Source organism: Geotrypetes seraphini, chromosome 15 (genome assembly GCF_902459505.1).
Source record: "Geotrypetes seraphini chromosome 15, aGeoSer1.1, whole genome shotgun sequence".
In the NCBI taxonomy this organism is placed as follows: Eukaryota; Metazoa; Chordata; class Amphibia; order Gymnophiona; family Dermophiidae; genus Geotrypetes; species Geotrypetes seraphini.
Window position 1 is genome coordinate 2,025,619 of NC_047098.1, and position 18,350 is coordinate 2,043,968.

The window sequence follows — 18,350 nt, forward strand, 5'->3', positions numbered from 1 at the left end:
AAATAGAAGCCTTAAATGTAACAGTAACCAGTGACTTTTAGACCCATATTTTCCTGACATCGATACCATAGAAGAGGAGTGGGCTGAAATCCAGGAAAGTAAGAGTTAAAATCTCACCAACACTTGTGTGGGCTTGATGGAATCCAATAGATTTGTTTGAGTGTTTGGGCTTTAGTAAGACATTTCCTAGGGTGTGGTGCCCAGTTGTCATGTATCTCTCCTTCTATTAGATTTTCTTACACATCCAGGGGGTGGGAAATGTATTTTGATTACTAAAATTACTTAATTATAATATTGTAATTCCATAATATCGACTTCTACACTGGCTGCCGATGGAGGCATGTGTGAAATTCAAGTTTGGTTGTTTTTGCTTCAAGGTACTTTATGGCTTAGCTCCTAAATATATAACAGACCTTTTCTCTTTCACAACCAACAGACATAGGCGAAGCTCACACTTGAACTTTGTTTTTCCACCGATCAGAGGTTGTAAATTTAAAAGTCATCACCAACATCTTTTCTCACATCAAGCAGCACTGTGGGTTAAAGACCTAGAACAATTACTCGTGCCTACTACCTGTAGGGAATTCAGGAAACGTCTAAAAACACATCTGTTCCTGAAATACTTAGGAAACCAACCTATACAATCTTAGTCCTCAACAAATGATCTCTAGAACTGTCAATCACCAAGTCTATACTTTGTTGATTCCACTCAATCTGTAACATCTTTAATCATTGTAAACTGCATAGAACTTCACGGTCCTGCAGTATATAAAAAAATTGTTATTATTATAATATGTCTTCATCTATTAGTTATGGGGAGGGGGGAAATGATTGTTTTATGTATTAATTGTGTATTTAAAGTGCCTTCTTTGAAGTGTTTGTTTAAATTAATTTTATGGCACTGTCAAAGTTTGAAAATTAATAAAGTAAAAAACAAAAATTATATATTTCTATTGTACTTATTTTTTATTTCCATATTCTGTAGTGTTTAATACATTATTAAAATTAAAAAAAAAATTTTTTTTTAAATCTCTCACCAGCATTACTTGTGATCTTGGGCAAATCCTTTATTGCCTCAGATGCACTCTTAAAAGACTGTGAACACTCTGGCCCAATTCAAAATAAAAACTGTAAGGCTACTTTATAAAACTAAAGCTTATGATCACGTTGGCTGTTATTTGTTGTGTAAAGTCCTCATTTCAGCACCTAAGGCTTATTCATGCAGGAACACCATCTCCTCCTCATTCTCTTTTCCTTCCTTACCAGCCATCAGGGAGTCTGAGACCATCATAGTAACATAGTAAATGACGGCAGATAAAGACCTGAATGGTCTGCCCAACTATACATGCTCTATAAATTAATCATTTAAGTTAAATGGTCCTCTTTCTTAGATATTTCTGACCCAGAAACCCAGAGCTCTGCCCGTTAATGTGCTTAGGTTCTATCTACGGGAGTCTCTATCAAGGCTCACTCCATCCAATTATCTATTTCCATCACACAAAAGGTCAGGGCACACAGCATTTGACTGTATTTCACTGGCCTTAGGAAATGTCCTGCCAAAGACCATATGGCTATCCAGAACAGATATAAGTGAAAAAGTGCCATAGCCAGCTAACTGCAGTGTTTAAATATTGATCTACTGAAGTTTAGAGAGAATCCAGTTGGCCTCTGGTTACATGTTGAACATATCACAACTTTTACAGCTAAGAGTCCATATAGATTTTCAGGGAGTATTCGGAACAATTTTCATTCAATATCAGTTGAAAGAAAACTCTTTATCAGATCAATGACGGCCCAGACACTTCAACGCTGCCTCCAGCAGATGAGTTGAAAGCCCTCAGCCAACAAAGAGACTCAGACTGGTGCACGAATGATCATAACTTTATTCACCTTTATGAAAATGTCTTTCTTTCATCTTATGAATGAGTTTCCCAAACCTCCCCCCAGCTACTTAAAACAAGTGCTTGGAAAATAAAAAAAACTTAAAGATCATTAACTGCTGAGCTGTAACCTCCCTCCTGACATACAGAATCAGCAAAACCAACAACTAAATACATGAAAACATCTTGCAGATACAAAGCAGAATCTTAGAAAATAAATAAAGCTTAATAAATCATGAGTGAATGAGACGTTAAGTCCAGTTGTTGAGAAAGTAAAGCATTTCTTTGATTAGGAGCATGTAAAAAACACAGGAGAGCTGCACAAAATGTCCTCCACCACAACATCCAGTCATCGGCAGTTGGGAGAAAGAAGGACCATCCAACTATCTCCAAAACCACAAGCCGACATGTCTCTTAACTACATGCATTATCACTATTTACTACATGTAAATCATGCAGTAATAAAAGGCTACAGAAGTGCTCATTGTTTCCCTAAAAATCATTGACTAATTAGTGCACTGTCACTATGGACAAAGTCCAGAGCTGCATTTTTTTTTTTACATAAAAATTCAGAATATTTTGAGCTATGACCCAGAACATGAGACAGCCATGCAACTTCTGTTCATCTCATCCAGCGATCATCAATAGTTAAATCCATGTCCTCCCCCTTGGCCCTTTGGTTTTAAAGGTCAATTCCTGAGCAGCAGATTAATTTGGTGGACACTAGCTGTCACTGTGGGAGCAGAGCCGTCTTCCCCACTGCCTGCCTCCAAATCCCTTACTGTACCATATGTTAACACATTTTTGCTAACATACTACTGCCTTTTTCAGGCTATAAAAGGTAACTGATTTTAACCAAATCAAAAATGTTAATAATTAAATATCAAACTAGGAAGCACAAAGCACATTTTTATCTGTGTTCCAAATGAAAATTAAAGTGTACAAAGTGAGACCTGAGCAAAAGGAATGTCAGAAAGTTCTAGATACATTTATTTTAAAATGGTCACATGCCATCCTGAGTTCCAGCGGGGCACATGGCATTATCTCATCCTGATGTAACCTTGCAGAGCTTTAGACGATAAGCAACTTGCATTAATCATAGAGATTATAAAAAAGGCACTTCAGAGGATCAAGAGAGGACAGCTGAGAGTTTGGAGGACAGTCTGGATTTCTCAGCTAAAGCAGTTACCAAAATCAGAAGCTAAAGCCTTTTCTTTTCACTTTATACAAAAGGAAATAAGTGCAGGGATCACTAGAGCAGGAGCCTCTACTGGGAATCATTAAAAGGAGAGAATGCAAGCTGCTGGAGACCTCAAACATCATTCACTAACCAATACCTCAGTAGAATTTCTGTGCAAGTATGGAGAAATTGCCAAAATGCTTGTCACAGGATTGACCTGGTAGCTCCAGTGCATTTCAGTTCCCGGACCAGCCAGGGTAGGAATGTTGCACAGGCCCCATCATTGCTTCAGGAGTGGTAAGGGGGGGGGGGGGTGCTCCAGCTATCACTCATGGTGAGTGTCAGTCTGGTTCCAACTAAGCTGGACACCCTAATATGTAGGAAGAAACTACTGGACCAGAGAGAGAGAGAGAGATGGGATTGAAACCACAGTCATCCCAGTTCTGCCAGGTGCAGCCTCCAATCACAAAAACTTCTTTGCAGCAATGAGACGGGCAAGTGTTTTGCTTTTCACCCTCTTCTTATCTTCTCTTCCCTAAACAGACCAGCCTCCTGCCACCACACACACCAGTAGAGGCCAAAGGGTAGGAAATGGAGCCAGCAGGCATGCCTACACCCTTCCCTGTCACGATTCTATTTTGCATTGCATAGATTCATATGCTTGCAAGAAGAAATAATGCATTCAAAAGACTTAAGACACATTGGCAGGATCAACCACCACTTCCCCTGAATTCTTAAAGAGCTTGTAAGTCTGACCCCACTCGTACACACACACATACATCCGAGGTCCCACCTCCTCCATCAGTTGCAGCAGTCATTAAAACGCTGTTCTTCTCAGTCAGGGGTGGGTAACTATGGTCCTTGAGGGCCACAAAAGGCAGCGTTTCAAGATTTCCAAAATGAATAAGTATGAGCTCTATTTGCATACAAAGGAAACAGTACATGCAAATCCACCATTGTAGAAATCCCAAAAACCTGGCTGGGTTATGGCTCTCAAAAGGCCATTGTTGTCCACCCCTGTTCTAAGTGAAGCTCCATCTCCTGCACCCTCTTCGTATGCATCCTTCTTGAGAGAGCTGCCCTCAGAGAAACCCTCCAGGGTCCTCTAATGTCCAGAGCCAGAGAGAGGAGATGGTGCCTCAGAACAAGGGAGCAGAAGGAAAACCCCTTTAAAAGAAGTGTGCGTTACTCTGGAACAAAACCAAACACCTCCCTCCTTCATTCAACGCACAGGCTTTCCCTCCTGCAGCCCTGCCCTTGGTCCTTGTTAATGCCCACAAATGTTAAATGTTGGTTGAGGCGATTTAGAGTCCTCCATTGGTCCACGATGAAGAGACAGCCCCTTCTTCCTGAGCATTACACGGGAAAGGCTTCATGTCGATCTTAGAACTGTACCCAGCCAGCACTCTGCTGAGCCTGACCAGAAGCAGACCTGTGGAGTGAAAAGGCAAGGCCATGAAAAGCTGAACTTCTCCTGCAAGCTCCCTTTCCCCAGTCCAGCAGCAATGACCTTGGCTCAAGTTTCAAGCACTGCCGAGATCTGCTGAACACTTAACATGTCACACACCGTGGAGGCAGAAAGACAACTGGCATATGCTTTTGCATTAATCATGGAGGCATCGAGGGATAAAAATAAAAAGGCACAAATTCTCAGAAATGGCTCCTCTGCCTAAGCACTGGGTCATTTCTACCTGGTTCTGAATAAGGGAGAATGAGTGGAAGCCAGTGGGACAGTATCATATCAGGAAGGAATGACACAAAGGGCAGCCTTGGAGCTGCTCTCACCCTGAAGCATTGGCAAACTCCCCCCAGAGATCGGATGCGGCACCGCTGCTGAACTCCGACACAGGGCTGCCAAAATCAAGCAGAAAACCTGAAAAACAAACAGCAACACCACCCGGATGTCAAGCTCTCCTGAAGGTGGCAAGTACGCACAAGAGTTCCCAGAACCCCAGACAACTGAAGAGGTTTTCCTATGACATTCAGAACTACAACAGACCTGTGTGACTGACACCTGCGGGCTTGGTCAGTGCCGGTGGAGGCAGATGGACAGGAGTTTTGCCTCCGGGGGGAGGAGGAAGAAGATTCATTGCCCTGGTGCCGGCTGCCTTGGGCTTTGCAGGGCCTGCTGTTCCGCCTTCCTTTTTCTTCATATTCTAGACGCAGAACAACAGGAAGTGACTGTCAAAAGCATAGCACACGGCGCGGATTCACCGGCTCTTACATTCAGATCTTGAGAAATTATTCCTAACACAATATTGAAACTGGAGGAGATGCTGTAAGTTCAAGTTCAATGTATTTGATATACCACATATATAAAACCAAAGTTAAAATTCAAGCCTCAGACTAGAGAATGAGACAGGGACAAGTTTTTTCCCATCCCCACAGGAACTCAATTTCCCCTTCTCGTCGAGTTTTTGTCGCTGTCCGTTCCCCATTCCTGTAAGCTTTGCCTTAATTGCACAAGCTTTGAACACTTATGATTTTAAAGCATTTGAGGCTTGTGCAGATGAGGACGGAGCTTGCAGGAAAAGAACTTGTGGGGACGGGACAAGAAAAGGAGTTCCTGCAGGGAAGGGAAAAATTTGTCCCCTTGTCATTCTCTACCTCAGAATCCCCTCCCCACTGATATTGCAGGGTGACAATGTAGTGGGAAAGGGTGCTGCAGATTAGGACCTCAGACCCCCTCCCCCTGCACCATCAAGGTTTATTAAAAATTTGATTAATCGCCTGTCACAATTCTAAGCGATATACATTAACTTTAAAAAAAGGGGAGGATACAAATGTAAAATAATTAACAAAGCCAGACTATAAACAAAAAAATGCAGACAAACAAGGAACAAGAGGGAAAGGGATGAACTACAAAATCGTCAGAGAAAGGAACAAAGAAGGGAAGGCCCAAAGGGAGCAATAGAATAGGCATTAGACCAGTGTATCGCAAACTGCGCCACACTGGCGAGGAGGAGAGTCGTCCACGCCGGCTGCCTGCCTCTCGCGGAGAGAAGTCAGCTGGCGTCTCTCCTCTGCTCCCTGCACCTCCCGGATCACTATAATAGTGGGGTCGCGGCAAGACGGGCCTCTGGCATGCGTGGCACGTCATCGCGTCGACTTCTGGCCGGGGCTCTGCATTTAGTGTGCCGCCAGCCAGAAAAGTTTGCGGGGCACTGCATTATACTACTATCAGGCAGCCAATGTACGAAAGGGAGCTCAGACCCACTCTTAATACTTCTTGGGTTCACAGCCCGGGCTGGCACTTCTTCAGAGCAGAGTGGGACAGCACCGGCTCAGACACAGGAGGTGTTTGATCCCCTTCGTAGATGTGGGAACTAAGCTGAAAGTATGACTGGGAAACTTTCAAACAGTAACACTTGAAGCACAACAGGAAACCACTTGCTGAACAGACAGGGATGGAACACAGTCTCACCGCTATATTAATTTTGATTGTCTGGCCTTCCTTGAAGCCAAGGTCCAGCTTAGGCCCTAAATCGGGGTTTTGGGCCTGTTTTGCCATCTCATCCTGTTGTTTCACCCACCTGCAAAAAAATGGAGAAAACGTATTGTTACTAGATAACAGTTCCCAAACATGTCCTAGAAGACCCCCAGCCAGTCACGTTTTCAGGATTTCCACAGGAGATACAGGCATGCTGTGTCTTCACAGAGTTACTTCATTTCATTGCATGAAACCAGCACAGTTCAAGTAAGGACCCAGGATGGCAGAGAACAATGGATACAGCCACCTGCCTCCTCCTCTTGCAGGATGCTACAAGTTGAGGAGAAGTGGGGGTATAAATATGTGGTGGTGGAGGAAGATTTTGGCAGAGACGGAACTGGAGCTCTTACTGAGAGTTAAGAACACAAAATAGAGGAGGAGACAGAAAAGTGCAGAGGACAGAGAAAAAGACCAGTGAAGGAGGGGTGGGAAAGGGCTTCAAGGCTAAGCTGGGATGGTGGAACAATGGTATGGCTGGGAAAGGTTGAGCCAGAGGAGGGAAGAAGGGATTTCTGCAAAAGTGTTAGCTTCACAAATGGGTAACTATTAATTATTACCACCTAACAGCAGGCGGAGGAAGAGAATCTGAATTCTGCCAGCAACATCCCCAGTATAAGCCAAAGTGTTCTCTGGAACAATCCAGAATGATCTCCCCAAGCAGCAGAAGGTCCTTTTGTAATGCACCTTTGCACCATCAACCACAGGTATACCGATTGCAATAACCAGGACAACCCCCTCAAGAGCCCCGACCTGAGGGCGAGGACCTTAAGAAACAAAAAATGCTTTGGGGCCCCACTATAGGAGGTTTAAGCATAGGCAAGGCCCTGCAACCTTGTCTAAAAGACAAGACCGTTTGAACCCATACAAGACGAGTTCCGTCCCTTTTATCATCTTGGTCACTCTTCTTTGAACCTTTTCTAGTGCGCTATATCTTTTTTGAGATAAGGCGACCAGAACTGAACATATTGACCCAGCTATCTCTGGGTGACCTAGAGGGAAATTCCCTTAGTTCTTTACAATAACGTTAGGCCCTGACAAAAGGCATAAAGCTAGTCAGACCAATTGATTTTTTTTTTAATGTATGTGTGGCTGAAGCCAATAATTTTGGAAGCTCACCCAAACAGGGCGAACAGGCAAGATGAGTAAGGGGAGATGGAGACCTGTACCCCTTGGGCAAGGCGCCAGAGGACCAAACCAAAACCTCATACAGTAACACTGGGGGCTGTAAAGCCAAGCTCCAAGCTTAACCAGGTCCAGTCCTAAAACTATGACTTTGGAGCGGCTGTTAAGGCTCAATCACACAGTGCAGCTGTGGCCAGCAGAGAAGAGCTAGGCCAGGGACACCCTCAGCATGAACTAAGAGATTCCAGCACCATAATATTTCAATGTCCCATAAATTCTTAGTATAAAATATATAAATCCTTTTCAGGCCTTCAGATTTGCCATTTGGCGCTGCTCATTTCTGGGGTCACCAATCAACTTCTGGCAATGGCTTCTTCACCAGCCCCATTTAACGTTTTTTATGTTTTTGATTTATTTTTTTATATATAAAGTGCTCTGTGCAAGATTTATAAATCTTTTCAGTTGTTAACATCGGGAAGGGACCTGTCATTCGACATGTTTCAAAAAAAGTCCCCCCTTTTGAGATTTACTCCTGCCATCCCGATCCACATAAAAAACGTTAAATGGGGCTGGCGAAGAAGCCATTGCCAGAAGTTGATTGGTGACCCCAGAAATGAGCAGCGCCAAATGGCAAATCTGAAGGCCTGAAAAGGATTTATATATTTTATACTAAGAATTTATGGGACATTGAAATATTATGGTGGTGAAGTTTGTCAATGTCTTACTCAGGACTATAATTGATACTAAGAGATTCCAGAGCACTTCTGCATCGGCTGCAATTCAGTTTTCTCTCCCTCCACCTGCTGCTAAGAAGGAACAACACGAATTTGTGCAGAACGCTGGAAATGACGCTAAGAAAATAAAGGTCAAACAAGTAGACAATATTGCAGAATTTCAAAATATTCTGTACAGAATTTTCTAAATGTTTACAGTTTTACATTTTTTTTCATGCAGAATTCCTCCAGTAGTTGACGGTTACAAGAAAGCTAGCAGGTGAACGTAGATCACAAGTATAAAGGGCTCTGACCAACTGAGACCCAAGTGACAAATCAGCATGGAAGGAGAGTGGGAACCACTTCCTTATTTATTATTTACCCCCCTATATTTTGGTTTCAGACTCCAGATGTTAAGGGCAGCCCTTCACTGAAAATTAAGAATGTCCAATCATTATCTATCCCCAATATCAAAAAGATTCCAGTACCATAGTACAAGATTTGTTCAGTCTGTTTTAAGCCCCCTAGATGGGGTGATGCTCATAAGGCACAGAGAAGGAAAAAAAAAAGGATAACTCACTTGAAGTGGTCTTGAAGGGCTACATTGAAGTCAAAAGCATCACCTCTGTCCACAAACCCAAGTCCAATGAATGCTCGGCGCCCTGAAAAAGGATTTACATTCTGATACAAAGCAGAACACTTTGTAATGGAAGCTGTAAACTTTGCATTCCCCCCACCCCTAGAAAAAACACTATTATACTGGTAAAAACCCAAGGAGCAAAGTCACCATCAAAACATAAGTGCTGTCATTCTGGGACAGTATCCTGTTTTCAACTGGCCAATCCAGATCGTAAGTACCTGGTGAAATCCCAAAAGAATAAAACAGATTTTCTGCTGTGGATTTTCAGAATTCAATCTCAGTAATGGCTTATGGACTTTTCTTTTAGGAAATGATCCAAACCAATTTCTAAACCCTGCTAAGCTAACTGATTTCATACAATGAATTCCAGAGTTTAATTACATGTTAAGTAAAGAAATATTTTCTATGGTTTGTTTTAAATTTACTACTTAATAGCTTCATTGCGTGCCTCTCATTAGTTCTTGTATTTTTGGAAAGAGCAACCGTGTAATTCCATTCCACTCTATTCAGTATTTTACTCCCCTCAGCCGTAGCCACTTTACCCTTTCCCATCCCCTTTATCATTTTCGTCATTCTTCTCTGAACCTTTTCTAATTCCGCTATATCTTTTAGAGATGCAATGACCAAAACTGCACACAGTATTCAAGGTACTGTCACACCATGGAAAAATACAAAGGCATAATATTTTCATCTGTTTTTCATTCCTTTCCTGATAATTCCTACCAGTCTATTTGCTTTCTTAGCCGCTGCACACTGAGCTGAGGGTTTCAATGTATCTTCAATGATGACACCTACATCTTTCTTTTGGGCGATGACTCCTAACATGCAACACTGCATCATGGAGCTATAGTTTGGGTTCCTCTCTCCCACATTCATCTTTTTGCACTTGTTCACATGAAATGTCACTTGCTATTTGGCTGCTCAGTCTCACAAGGTCCTCTTGCAATTTAACAACTTGACATAACTTTGTGTTGTCAGCAAATTTAATTACTTCATGATTCCCATCTCTAAATCTTTTATAAATATGTTAGAAAGCAGCAGGCCCAATGGGGGTCCCCAGTTTTAGTCCGTATCATGCAGCAACACAACCACACATAATCAGCAACTGGGTCGGGTGGGGGAACATATAAAAATAGATTCAAATAGGATATTCCTCAAGTTATATTGCTCACTCTGGATGGTTCCATGAATGCCCAATCTAGAAGTGAGGGGGCTTCTTTCCAAGACCCTGTCTGTTATTAGTTTGCCATAACACTCCATTCACGCACCCTCCAATCAAAGAAGTCAAACGGAAAAAACTATGATGGCCTCCTAGCCACACAAGCAGCAAAACTCGACAACCAAATCTCCAATCTATTGATTATGACCCCAGACTACAAAACATTCAGAAAAGAAATAAAGACTCTACTCTTCAAGAAATTCCTGCAAACGACTTAATACTTCCCAATACCATCCCGATTTCCCAAAGCAACCTCATCTACTCCTTATCTCCCCTAGAAATTACCAGATATCTTCTTCATGTAATACCTTTTTTGTATTTCTTTTGTATCCACCTTGAACCGCAAGGCATTAGCAGAATAGAAATCTCTAATGTAATGTTTAGGGTGTGTAAGCAATTCTTCCTAGATCAGCAACATTATGTGCAGGCCACAATTCAACATGCCTTGGCTTTTCCAGCCAGGAGACTCGATCTAGTTTAAACACATTGGGCAAATAATAAGCTTCGAACTTTAGGCGAAGTCTGTGAGGATTGTGAAGTTATCTTTTGCAGATCTTCAAGAAGAATACAGGATGACCATGAGAGAAGAATTTCATTTGAGACAGATAACAGCTAGGGGTGACTTGAGTTGAAAAAAAAAAATATTTGCTGGAAAGAGCACAACAAGGAGGGGATGGGAACAGACTTTACAAAGCCTTGCTACAGATACCACCCTCTGGGAAGATTTGGGCACTTCATATTATACACAACAATGGGAAAAAGGTTTGAAGTGGCTAGAAATATGGTCGAAAACAGTTATAACATATTGTACAGATGGTATTATACACCTATGTGACATATCACATGTATAAAGTTGAATTGGGCCAGTGCTGGCAAGAGTGTGGTGCCTAGGGGACTTTTTCCACATCTGGTAAACCTGCCTGCAAGTAAAGGATTATTAGACACAGATTTTAGATATTCTGTTCTGAATCACACAGTAGCAATACCCTCAAAGGGAGCCTTTTGGAGTCAAGCTAGAAATCCACAAGCTAGCAGCAGAAGATTGTACTAGCATCAGCGTGAAGATAATGTATTGCAAAGAATGGAGTATCAGATGTCTCAGCTTACAGCTATGCAACAATTTCAGAAAGTATGGGATGTTTATAAAGACTAGTGGAATCAGGCACCAGGGCCTTTGAGTTGACATGGTATATTAGCTGGTATATAGAGAGACTCACTATTTCTGACTGCACGGTTGAATATGAGAACCAGGGGTTGGTTGCACTGAATGTAAATCGATAATATATGGTTACTTGTAAAACATAATAAATGGTTAAAAAAAAGCAGTGGTCCCAGTACAGACCCCTGGGGAACCTCACTATTTATACAACTAAATCCCACAGAAAAATAAAGCATGAATACATACATTTCTTCTAATCTTATCCCGCAATTTTTTGCACAGAATCAATGCGGCTTACAGCAAAGAGTTTTACATTAGTGATTCTAGGTCGAAGATAAGCGATCTAACATGGATAACTTAGATTGAGAGAACATTGATGGGAATGAATATGGCTATTCATTTACCTTTTGAGTATGGCCATGCCAAATCAAATCCTGTTTTGACCTGAAGCAGCATTTTTATCAAAACACTGGCTGTCGTTGGCACAGGGATTTAACTAATTTTTAAACACTGGAGATTTGTCTAATGAAGACAGATGTTGTCAGTTTATTTATTTACCAAATTGATTTGAATGGCGTTTCGCACTGAACCGAGTTACATTTGAGTCTTGCATTTTAATTGCAACGTGAGTTTATGCTGGTGAGGAGGCATTGGATGGTTCGTGAGGACGTTTAAGTCCCGAGCAGTGCCCTGATAGCGTTTCAGATGCTCTTAAAAGGCTGCATTGGTTATCAGTTGTTTAAATCTGCTTGTTTGATTTTTCACGCACTTCAGGCAGACTCTTCCGACTACTTCATTCAGACCTTTTCTTATTTACTTTGTTTCATCTGTATGTTGAAATGAAATGTCTTTACTCCTTCTTCTGAGGGGATGATCTATAAGTGGCAATTTAGCCCATCCTCCCAAAGGAGCCCAGAACGGGTTACAAGACTACATTCATAGTATGGGTAGGACAAACTTTTAGTAAGAAATACAGACTTTATAGTATAGACAAGGGGGTTTAGATTACAGCATTTACTTTTACTGCCACAACTATTTGGAATCTTTTACCACAGAAAATTAGGGTAGAATCTGCTTATCTGGCATTTTAGAAGGAGATATGTCAATTATAATAATTATTTTGTTCCATTTTTTTTGTTTCTTTGGATCTTTTACTCAATTCCCATCTTTTCTGTGTGGTCTCTTGTATTGTAAATTGCTGATATAAGTGCAATTCACAAATTTCATACTAGATTAGACTAGGCTGCAGATAGATGAGTATGAAGAGGAAGCAGCTTACATGCCAATATAATCACTGCACCTAAAGAAGAAACACCCCCCCCCCCACAAAAAAGCATATATACCATTTCCATCTTCAATGCAAATGACAAAATATCTGCTGGAGTCGACAACACTCTCCACAGCGATGCCAGGAAACTGTTCTACTGGTGCCTGAGCAAACAGCTCTCCTGAAATCAGAGGAAGGAAAGGAAAATGGATTAAAATCAGCAACTGTACCATTTTCTCCTGAAATACAAAGTCTGTGTGAGATAGGGGGGAGCACGATTTAGTTGTGTATAATGGAAAAGGGCAGGGGTTGACCTACTAGGGCAGTGGTTCCCAACCCTGTCCTGGAGGACTACCAGGCCAATTGGGTTTTCAGGATAGCCCTAATGAATATGCATAGAGCAGATTTGCATGCCTGCCACTTCCATTATATGCAAATGTCTCTCATACATATTCATTATGGCTATCCTGAAAACCTGACCTGGCTCCGGCTCTCGAGGACCGGAATTGCCTACCCCTGTACTAGGGCATACACAGATGGAGGACAGAATAATTATATTATGTGGTGAGTCGCAGCAGAAAGGGAGCCAGAGGGGAAAGCTACAATGTGCACATGTAGATAGCACATCATCTATCATCTTTTTCTCAAGTTTTGACAGAGAATTCAAACAGGCCCAGCGGTTAAAATATCACTCTCATACTTCCACCGACTACCTTGCACCCCTCTAAAAATGATCAGAGAGCTTTGGACTCTCGGGGGAGAGAGATGAATAGACCACTATGGCATATGTACTATAGCTCAGAACCCCAGAGTTGTTTCAGTTCTGGTAATTCTTGGGGATCTAAATTCTTGGGGATCTAAATTCTTGGGGATCTAAATTATTATTATTATTAGGATTTTATACACCGCCTATCAAGGTTATCTAAGCGGTTTTTACAATCAGGTACTCAAGCATTTTCCCTATCTGTCCCGGTGGGCTCACACTCTATCTAACGTACCTGGGGCTATGGAGGATTAAGTGACTTGCCCAGGGTCACAAGGAGCAGTGCGGGGTTTGAACCCACAACCCCAGGGTGCGGAGGCTGTAGATCCAACCACTGCACCACACACTCCTCCACTTTACACTTAGAAATGCTCAATGATCCTAAAGTCAGCTATCTATCACAGCAACTAAATTTGGTCACCTTCTCCTGTGATCCAACTCATAAGGAAGGTCACAGTCTAGATTTCATCGCTTTTACATTCCCTTGATAGACCATGTGCAATGGGAACCAGTTATCTAAAAGAAATAGATCAGCAACCACAGAAGAGGTACTGTCAGGGCTTTTGTCCCTAAATCTGTATAATGACGAGGTGAAGTAAGATACCACCAACAGAGGGATTCTGGAAGGAGGTCATGGGTCAGTTAGAACCTATGGGTGAGGATGTAGGCAGGTCCCTAATCACCTGGTAGCATCTTACAACATTAGTTTTTGACAAGATTGCTCTGACTAAAACTGTAGAATTGAAGCAGAAAAATAATCAGAACCATTATTCGCTTTAAGAGAACAAAGTTAAGAAGGTTGGAGAGAGCTTGGAGGAAACACCAGAAGCAGGAGCAATATATCAGTTGGAGAAGAGAAATAAAACAATATAAGTTAGCAGTAACTGAAGCCAAAATGTTATTAAATCAGACAAGAAACTCTTCCAAATGTTTCTTTAAAATCTTTAACTCTTTAACTTTAAAATCATTAATTCCATACTATTGATGAATCTGCTTTGCAATAACCTGATGAATATACTGGAAGTCTGGCATGTTATTTTTCAGAAAAAGATTAGGCCAGTAATGGCGTCATTTATACATAGCTTGGAGGACTGTACTGAAGTAGATTCTGTAAATGACATTATGTGAGAACTTCGGACAAAGGAAGGAAGGGGGCATGAACCTGAGACACAGAATGAATGGAGGGAAAGTGATGCTAAGGTGGGGGAGGGAATAGAAAGAGAGAGTTGTTGGTCATGGGTGTCCGAGTGAGAAGGAAAGAGATGGTGCACATGGGGAAATGAAGAAAGAGGAGAATTGATGGGCATAAGGAGGGAGAAAGAAATATTGGATGTGGTGGTGGAATGGATGGAAAGGGATACAAGAGGAGCCTCACATGATTTAAATTACACACAAATTCAACTTAAAAACAGTTATAAAAATGGAACTGGTTTTGAACCCGGGGACTGCAAGTGCTAAGGACCCTGTTGACTCACTTGCCACAGAAAGCCCATTGCTACAATCTGGATTCTTTGCTGCGACTCCAGTTGTACACACTCCCACACCTTGAGCCCCATTGGTCTCTTAGAAACCTTGGCTATCTTTTCCAAAATCATTTTGAGAAGCAGGAGCTGCAAAGTTCTTACATCATCTGAAATTACATGCTTGATAAAAAGCTGTCAATGACTGGAAACCTAGTCCAAGGCTCATATGTGCTCCTGCAAAGAAAACAGAAGAGGCTAGGGGCAGCTTGGCTACCGTCCATCACCTTAGCCCAGAAGGCTCTTGACTAACATGCTGTCATGCAACACTATTTTTGTTTATAGGAAAGCAAAAATCAAGGTGGCTCTATAGCTCCTGAGCATAAGCGAATGCGCAGACTTTACCTGAAATTTTGTCTTCCAGTTTTATGTAAGCCATCTTCCCCTTTGCGGTGATTCTCAGCCGCCCACTCCATGCCGGCTGCTCCAGTTGCCACTCAGCAGCTCTGTGGAAAGAAACACATACTGTACTTAGAGCCCAAGCTACGCTTAACCCATACTTTAAGTTTCCAAGTTTATTTTGTATTTGATATAGTGTCCATTGACACAGTCATCTGGATGGTTCACAATCTAATCAGGTAAGTATTTTCCCTATCTGTCCCAGTGGGCTCACAATCTGACTACTGCACTTATGAGGGGGTGCTGAAGCTCATCAGAGACACTGTTGATTATAACATGGGGAAAAATGTATTCTTAATCATTGGTTGAGTTTGAGCCCTCCATCCTACTGGTATTGGATGAATAAGCTTCATGGACTGACGTGTTGGGAGTCGAGAGAAGCCTGTAATTCTGTCAAGAAACAAAGACTTTTTGAAGATATAGACACCTTACCTGAACAGCTTGTCTCCTATGGTGAGAAGTCAAATATTGAACAAGTTATAGACTTGACCTTGATCAATGGTTCCCTACATTTTAAAGTCTCTAATGGAGGGCTAGGAAGTGTATGTGTGTGTAGGGGGGAGGGAGAGAATAAAGGAAGGGCAGGGAATGCAAGAAGGTTCTAGCAGCTCGGTGGTGGGAGCACAGGGGGAAGAGGTGAACTATAGGGTGAAGAAAAGCAAGCAAGGTAAGGAGAGAAGTAGAGGTGGGGGAGGAGAGAGAGATAGAGGTGGAGGGAAGAGTGGGGTGGGAATGAGCTGCCCTGTTGCTCTCCAGGAGAGGGAGGGGAATGTAAGAAGGTTGTAGCAGCTCAGTGGGTGGACAGGGGGAGGGGTGAACTATAGGGCGAAGAGAGGCAAGCAAGGTAAGGAGAGAGATAGAGGTGGAGGGAGGGGAGAGAGGTAGAGGTGGAAGGAGGGGTGGGAATGAGCAGCCCCGTTGCTCTCCAGGAGAGGGAGGGGAATGCAAGAAGGTTGTAGCAGCTCGGTGGGTGGACAGGGGGAGGGGTGAACTCATAGGGCGAAGAGAGGCAAGCAAGGTAAGGAGAGAGATAGAGGTGGATGGAGGGGAGAGGTGGAGGGAGGGAGGAGTGTGGTGGGAATGAGCAGCCCCGTTGCTCTCCAGGAGAGGGAGGGGAATGCAAGAAGGTTGTAGCAGTTGGGGGGGGGGGGGTTGAGCTATTCGGATCCCATTCAGGCTATGCGGGAGGGAGGGAGGGAGAGAGAGGGAGGGAGGGAGATGGAGGGCTCGGGGGCGGAGGGAGGGAGGGGCTGGGCGGGAGACGAGGGCAAGTTCCGGGGCTGCTGGAGCGCCAGGCCGGCCCCGTCCTTACCTGTAGCCGCGGTTGGTGGCCCTCGGCGGGATCCGGTACACGTGAACCTCCGGCTTCACGCACAGCACTGACTCGTAGTCGCTCTCCGCCATCTTCCGCTCAGGGCCTCGCCACCGGAAGTCCGGCTTAGGCACGGGACCGGAAGTGTCAGGCGGACATGTTGGATTCGGGCGGAAGAAGGGGTCGGCTGGCGCTTTCCTGTCAAAGTGTGAATCGGCTCAGCCCCACATCCCACATCGGGGGGGGGGGGGGGGGGGGTCCTGCTTTCGTCTGCACCCCAGACGGAAAGCTCCAGTGCTCCTGCGAGGTTGTAAGCTCCTTGGAGCAGGGACTAGCTTATGTCTACCTCGGGCAGCGCTATAGAAATAAAAGTCACCAGCAAAATAGTTGCACAATGCATCTGCACAGCTGGGGTACGAGTTACAGGACTGCTGGTCCTTCTCCTCCTTCCCCAGAATCACAATTTCCCTTGCTCAGAAAAAGGCTGAAGCTGCACCTCGTCAAGATTGCCTTAAAGTGGGGGTTTAATCTTTTTTTTTTTAACGAGATATCCAGATTTTCCCACACATGTCCTCTTTTTAGAGGGTATGTCCGGGTTTTGAAAAGCAGATCACATCGGAAGGGGGCATTGCACATGCACGAGACATCATCACATATGCCCTCCTGACCAACAAGAACATGCTGAGGGGAGCAGGGCTAGGGATGGGGGACGACGACAAATCTATGGGTCTATCCTTGCTGCCATGCACAGACTCAGGTCATCTAGTCTAAGGCAGGAGCTGAAAGGAATGAAATCTTGACTCAGGGGTGGTGGTGAAGGGTTCAGCTAAAAGTAACTTATCTGAGGAACAGAATTGAAACACATAACCTCTGCTCATCACCCTAGCCAGCAGTTTATCCATCCCCCCATCCTGGCTGTCTGACCCAACCAAAAGAAATTGAGGAGGATCCACAGCTTCACGCTCCAATGTGCCTTTAAGAACCACACTACCTTTCACTGGGCAGAGGTGCGTTTAGTCACCTACGCAACCAAAGACTCTACCCTAGGTTGACCCAGAAGCTGCTGGCACGCCTGTGCCAGAGGATAGAAGCAAGACATGGCCTTCGCTATCTTAAGAACACCTTCCAGAGAATCAAATTGCTCTGAAATTAGAATGCTCATATCAGCATGACAGGAAAAGGAGGAAGACTGCAAGCACACACCACAATGTCAGGAAGAACTGGACAGAGCGACTAAATTCAACTACTGTAAAGACTCCAAAATAAGATCTGATAAAGCTGCAGACTTAAACGCAGAACCATGGGATCATCCCCAGGTTCCAGAACCCCAGAGATACACAGACCCTGAAGTCCCGTCCCAGGAAGCACTGCGCCTGTAAATAAGGGGTCAGCAAGCTGGTCTTCATGATCAGGATCAGGTAGCACAAGAACAGCGGCTGACTAAGTAAAGGACTTGTCCATAGAAACTACGCCACTGAAAGATGCATCTGAGGCGGAGCAGGATGTGCAGGAAGAATGTCGGCTTTGAAACTCATTCTACAAATGTTTCATAAATTCAGAGATGACTCCATCACAACGTGAGGCAAAAACGGCTTTAGAAAAAAAGATCGCTAAAAATCCAAGATGACCACCACTAAGAAATTCATGCCAAAAACACAAAAATTTTACATTAAAAAAGTACAATGG

The 18,350-nt window shown here is 43.4% G+C and overlaps 1 protein-coding gene across 1 annotated transcript; it reads right to left on the reverse strand.

Annotated features, from left to right (window-relative positions):
* Nucleotides 1-1,863: 1,863 nt before the first annotated feature.
* NECAP2 (NECAP endocytosis associated 2) lies at nt 1,864-16,855 on the reverse strand. The gene is made up of 8 exons (XM_033921932.1): nt 16,665-16,855; nt 15,299-15,399; nt 12,747-12,851; nt 8,966-9,047; nt 6,485-6,593; nt 5,060-5,216; nt 4,846-4,933; nt 1,864-4,492 (listed from the first exon to the last, which is right to left on the reverse strand). The coding sequence occupies exons 1-8, from the start codon at nt 16,754-16,756 to the stop codon at nt 4,444-4,446; spliced, it is 783 nt and encodes a 260-aa protein (XP_033777823.1). The 5' UTR covers nt 16,757-16,855; the 3' UTR covers nt 1,864-4,443.
* Between the last annotated feature and the right edge of the window lie 1,495 nt (nt 16,856-18,350).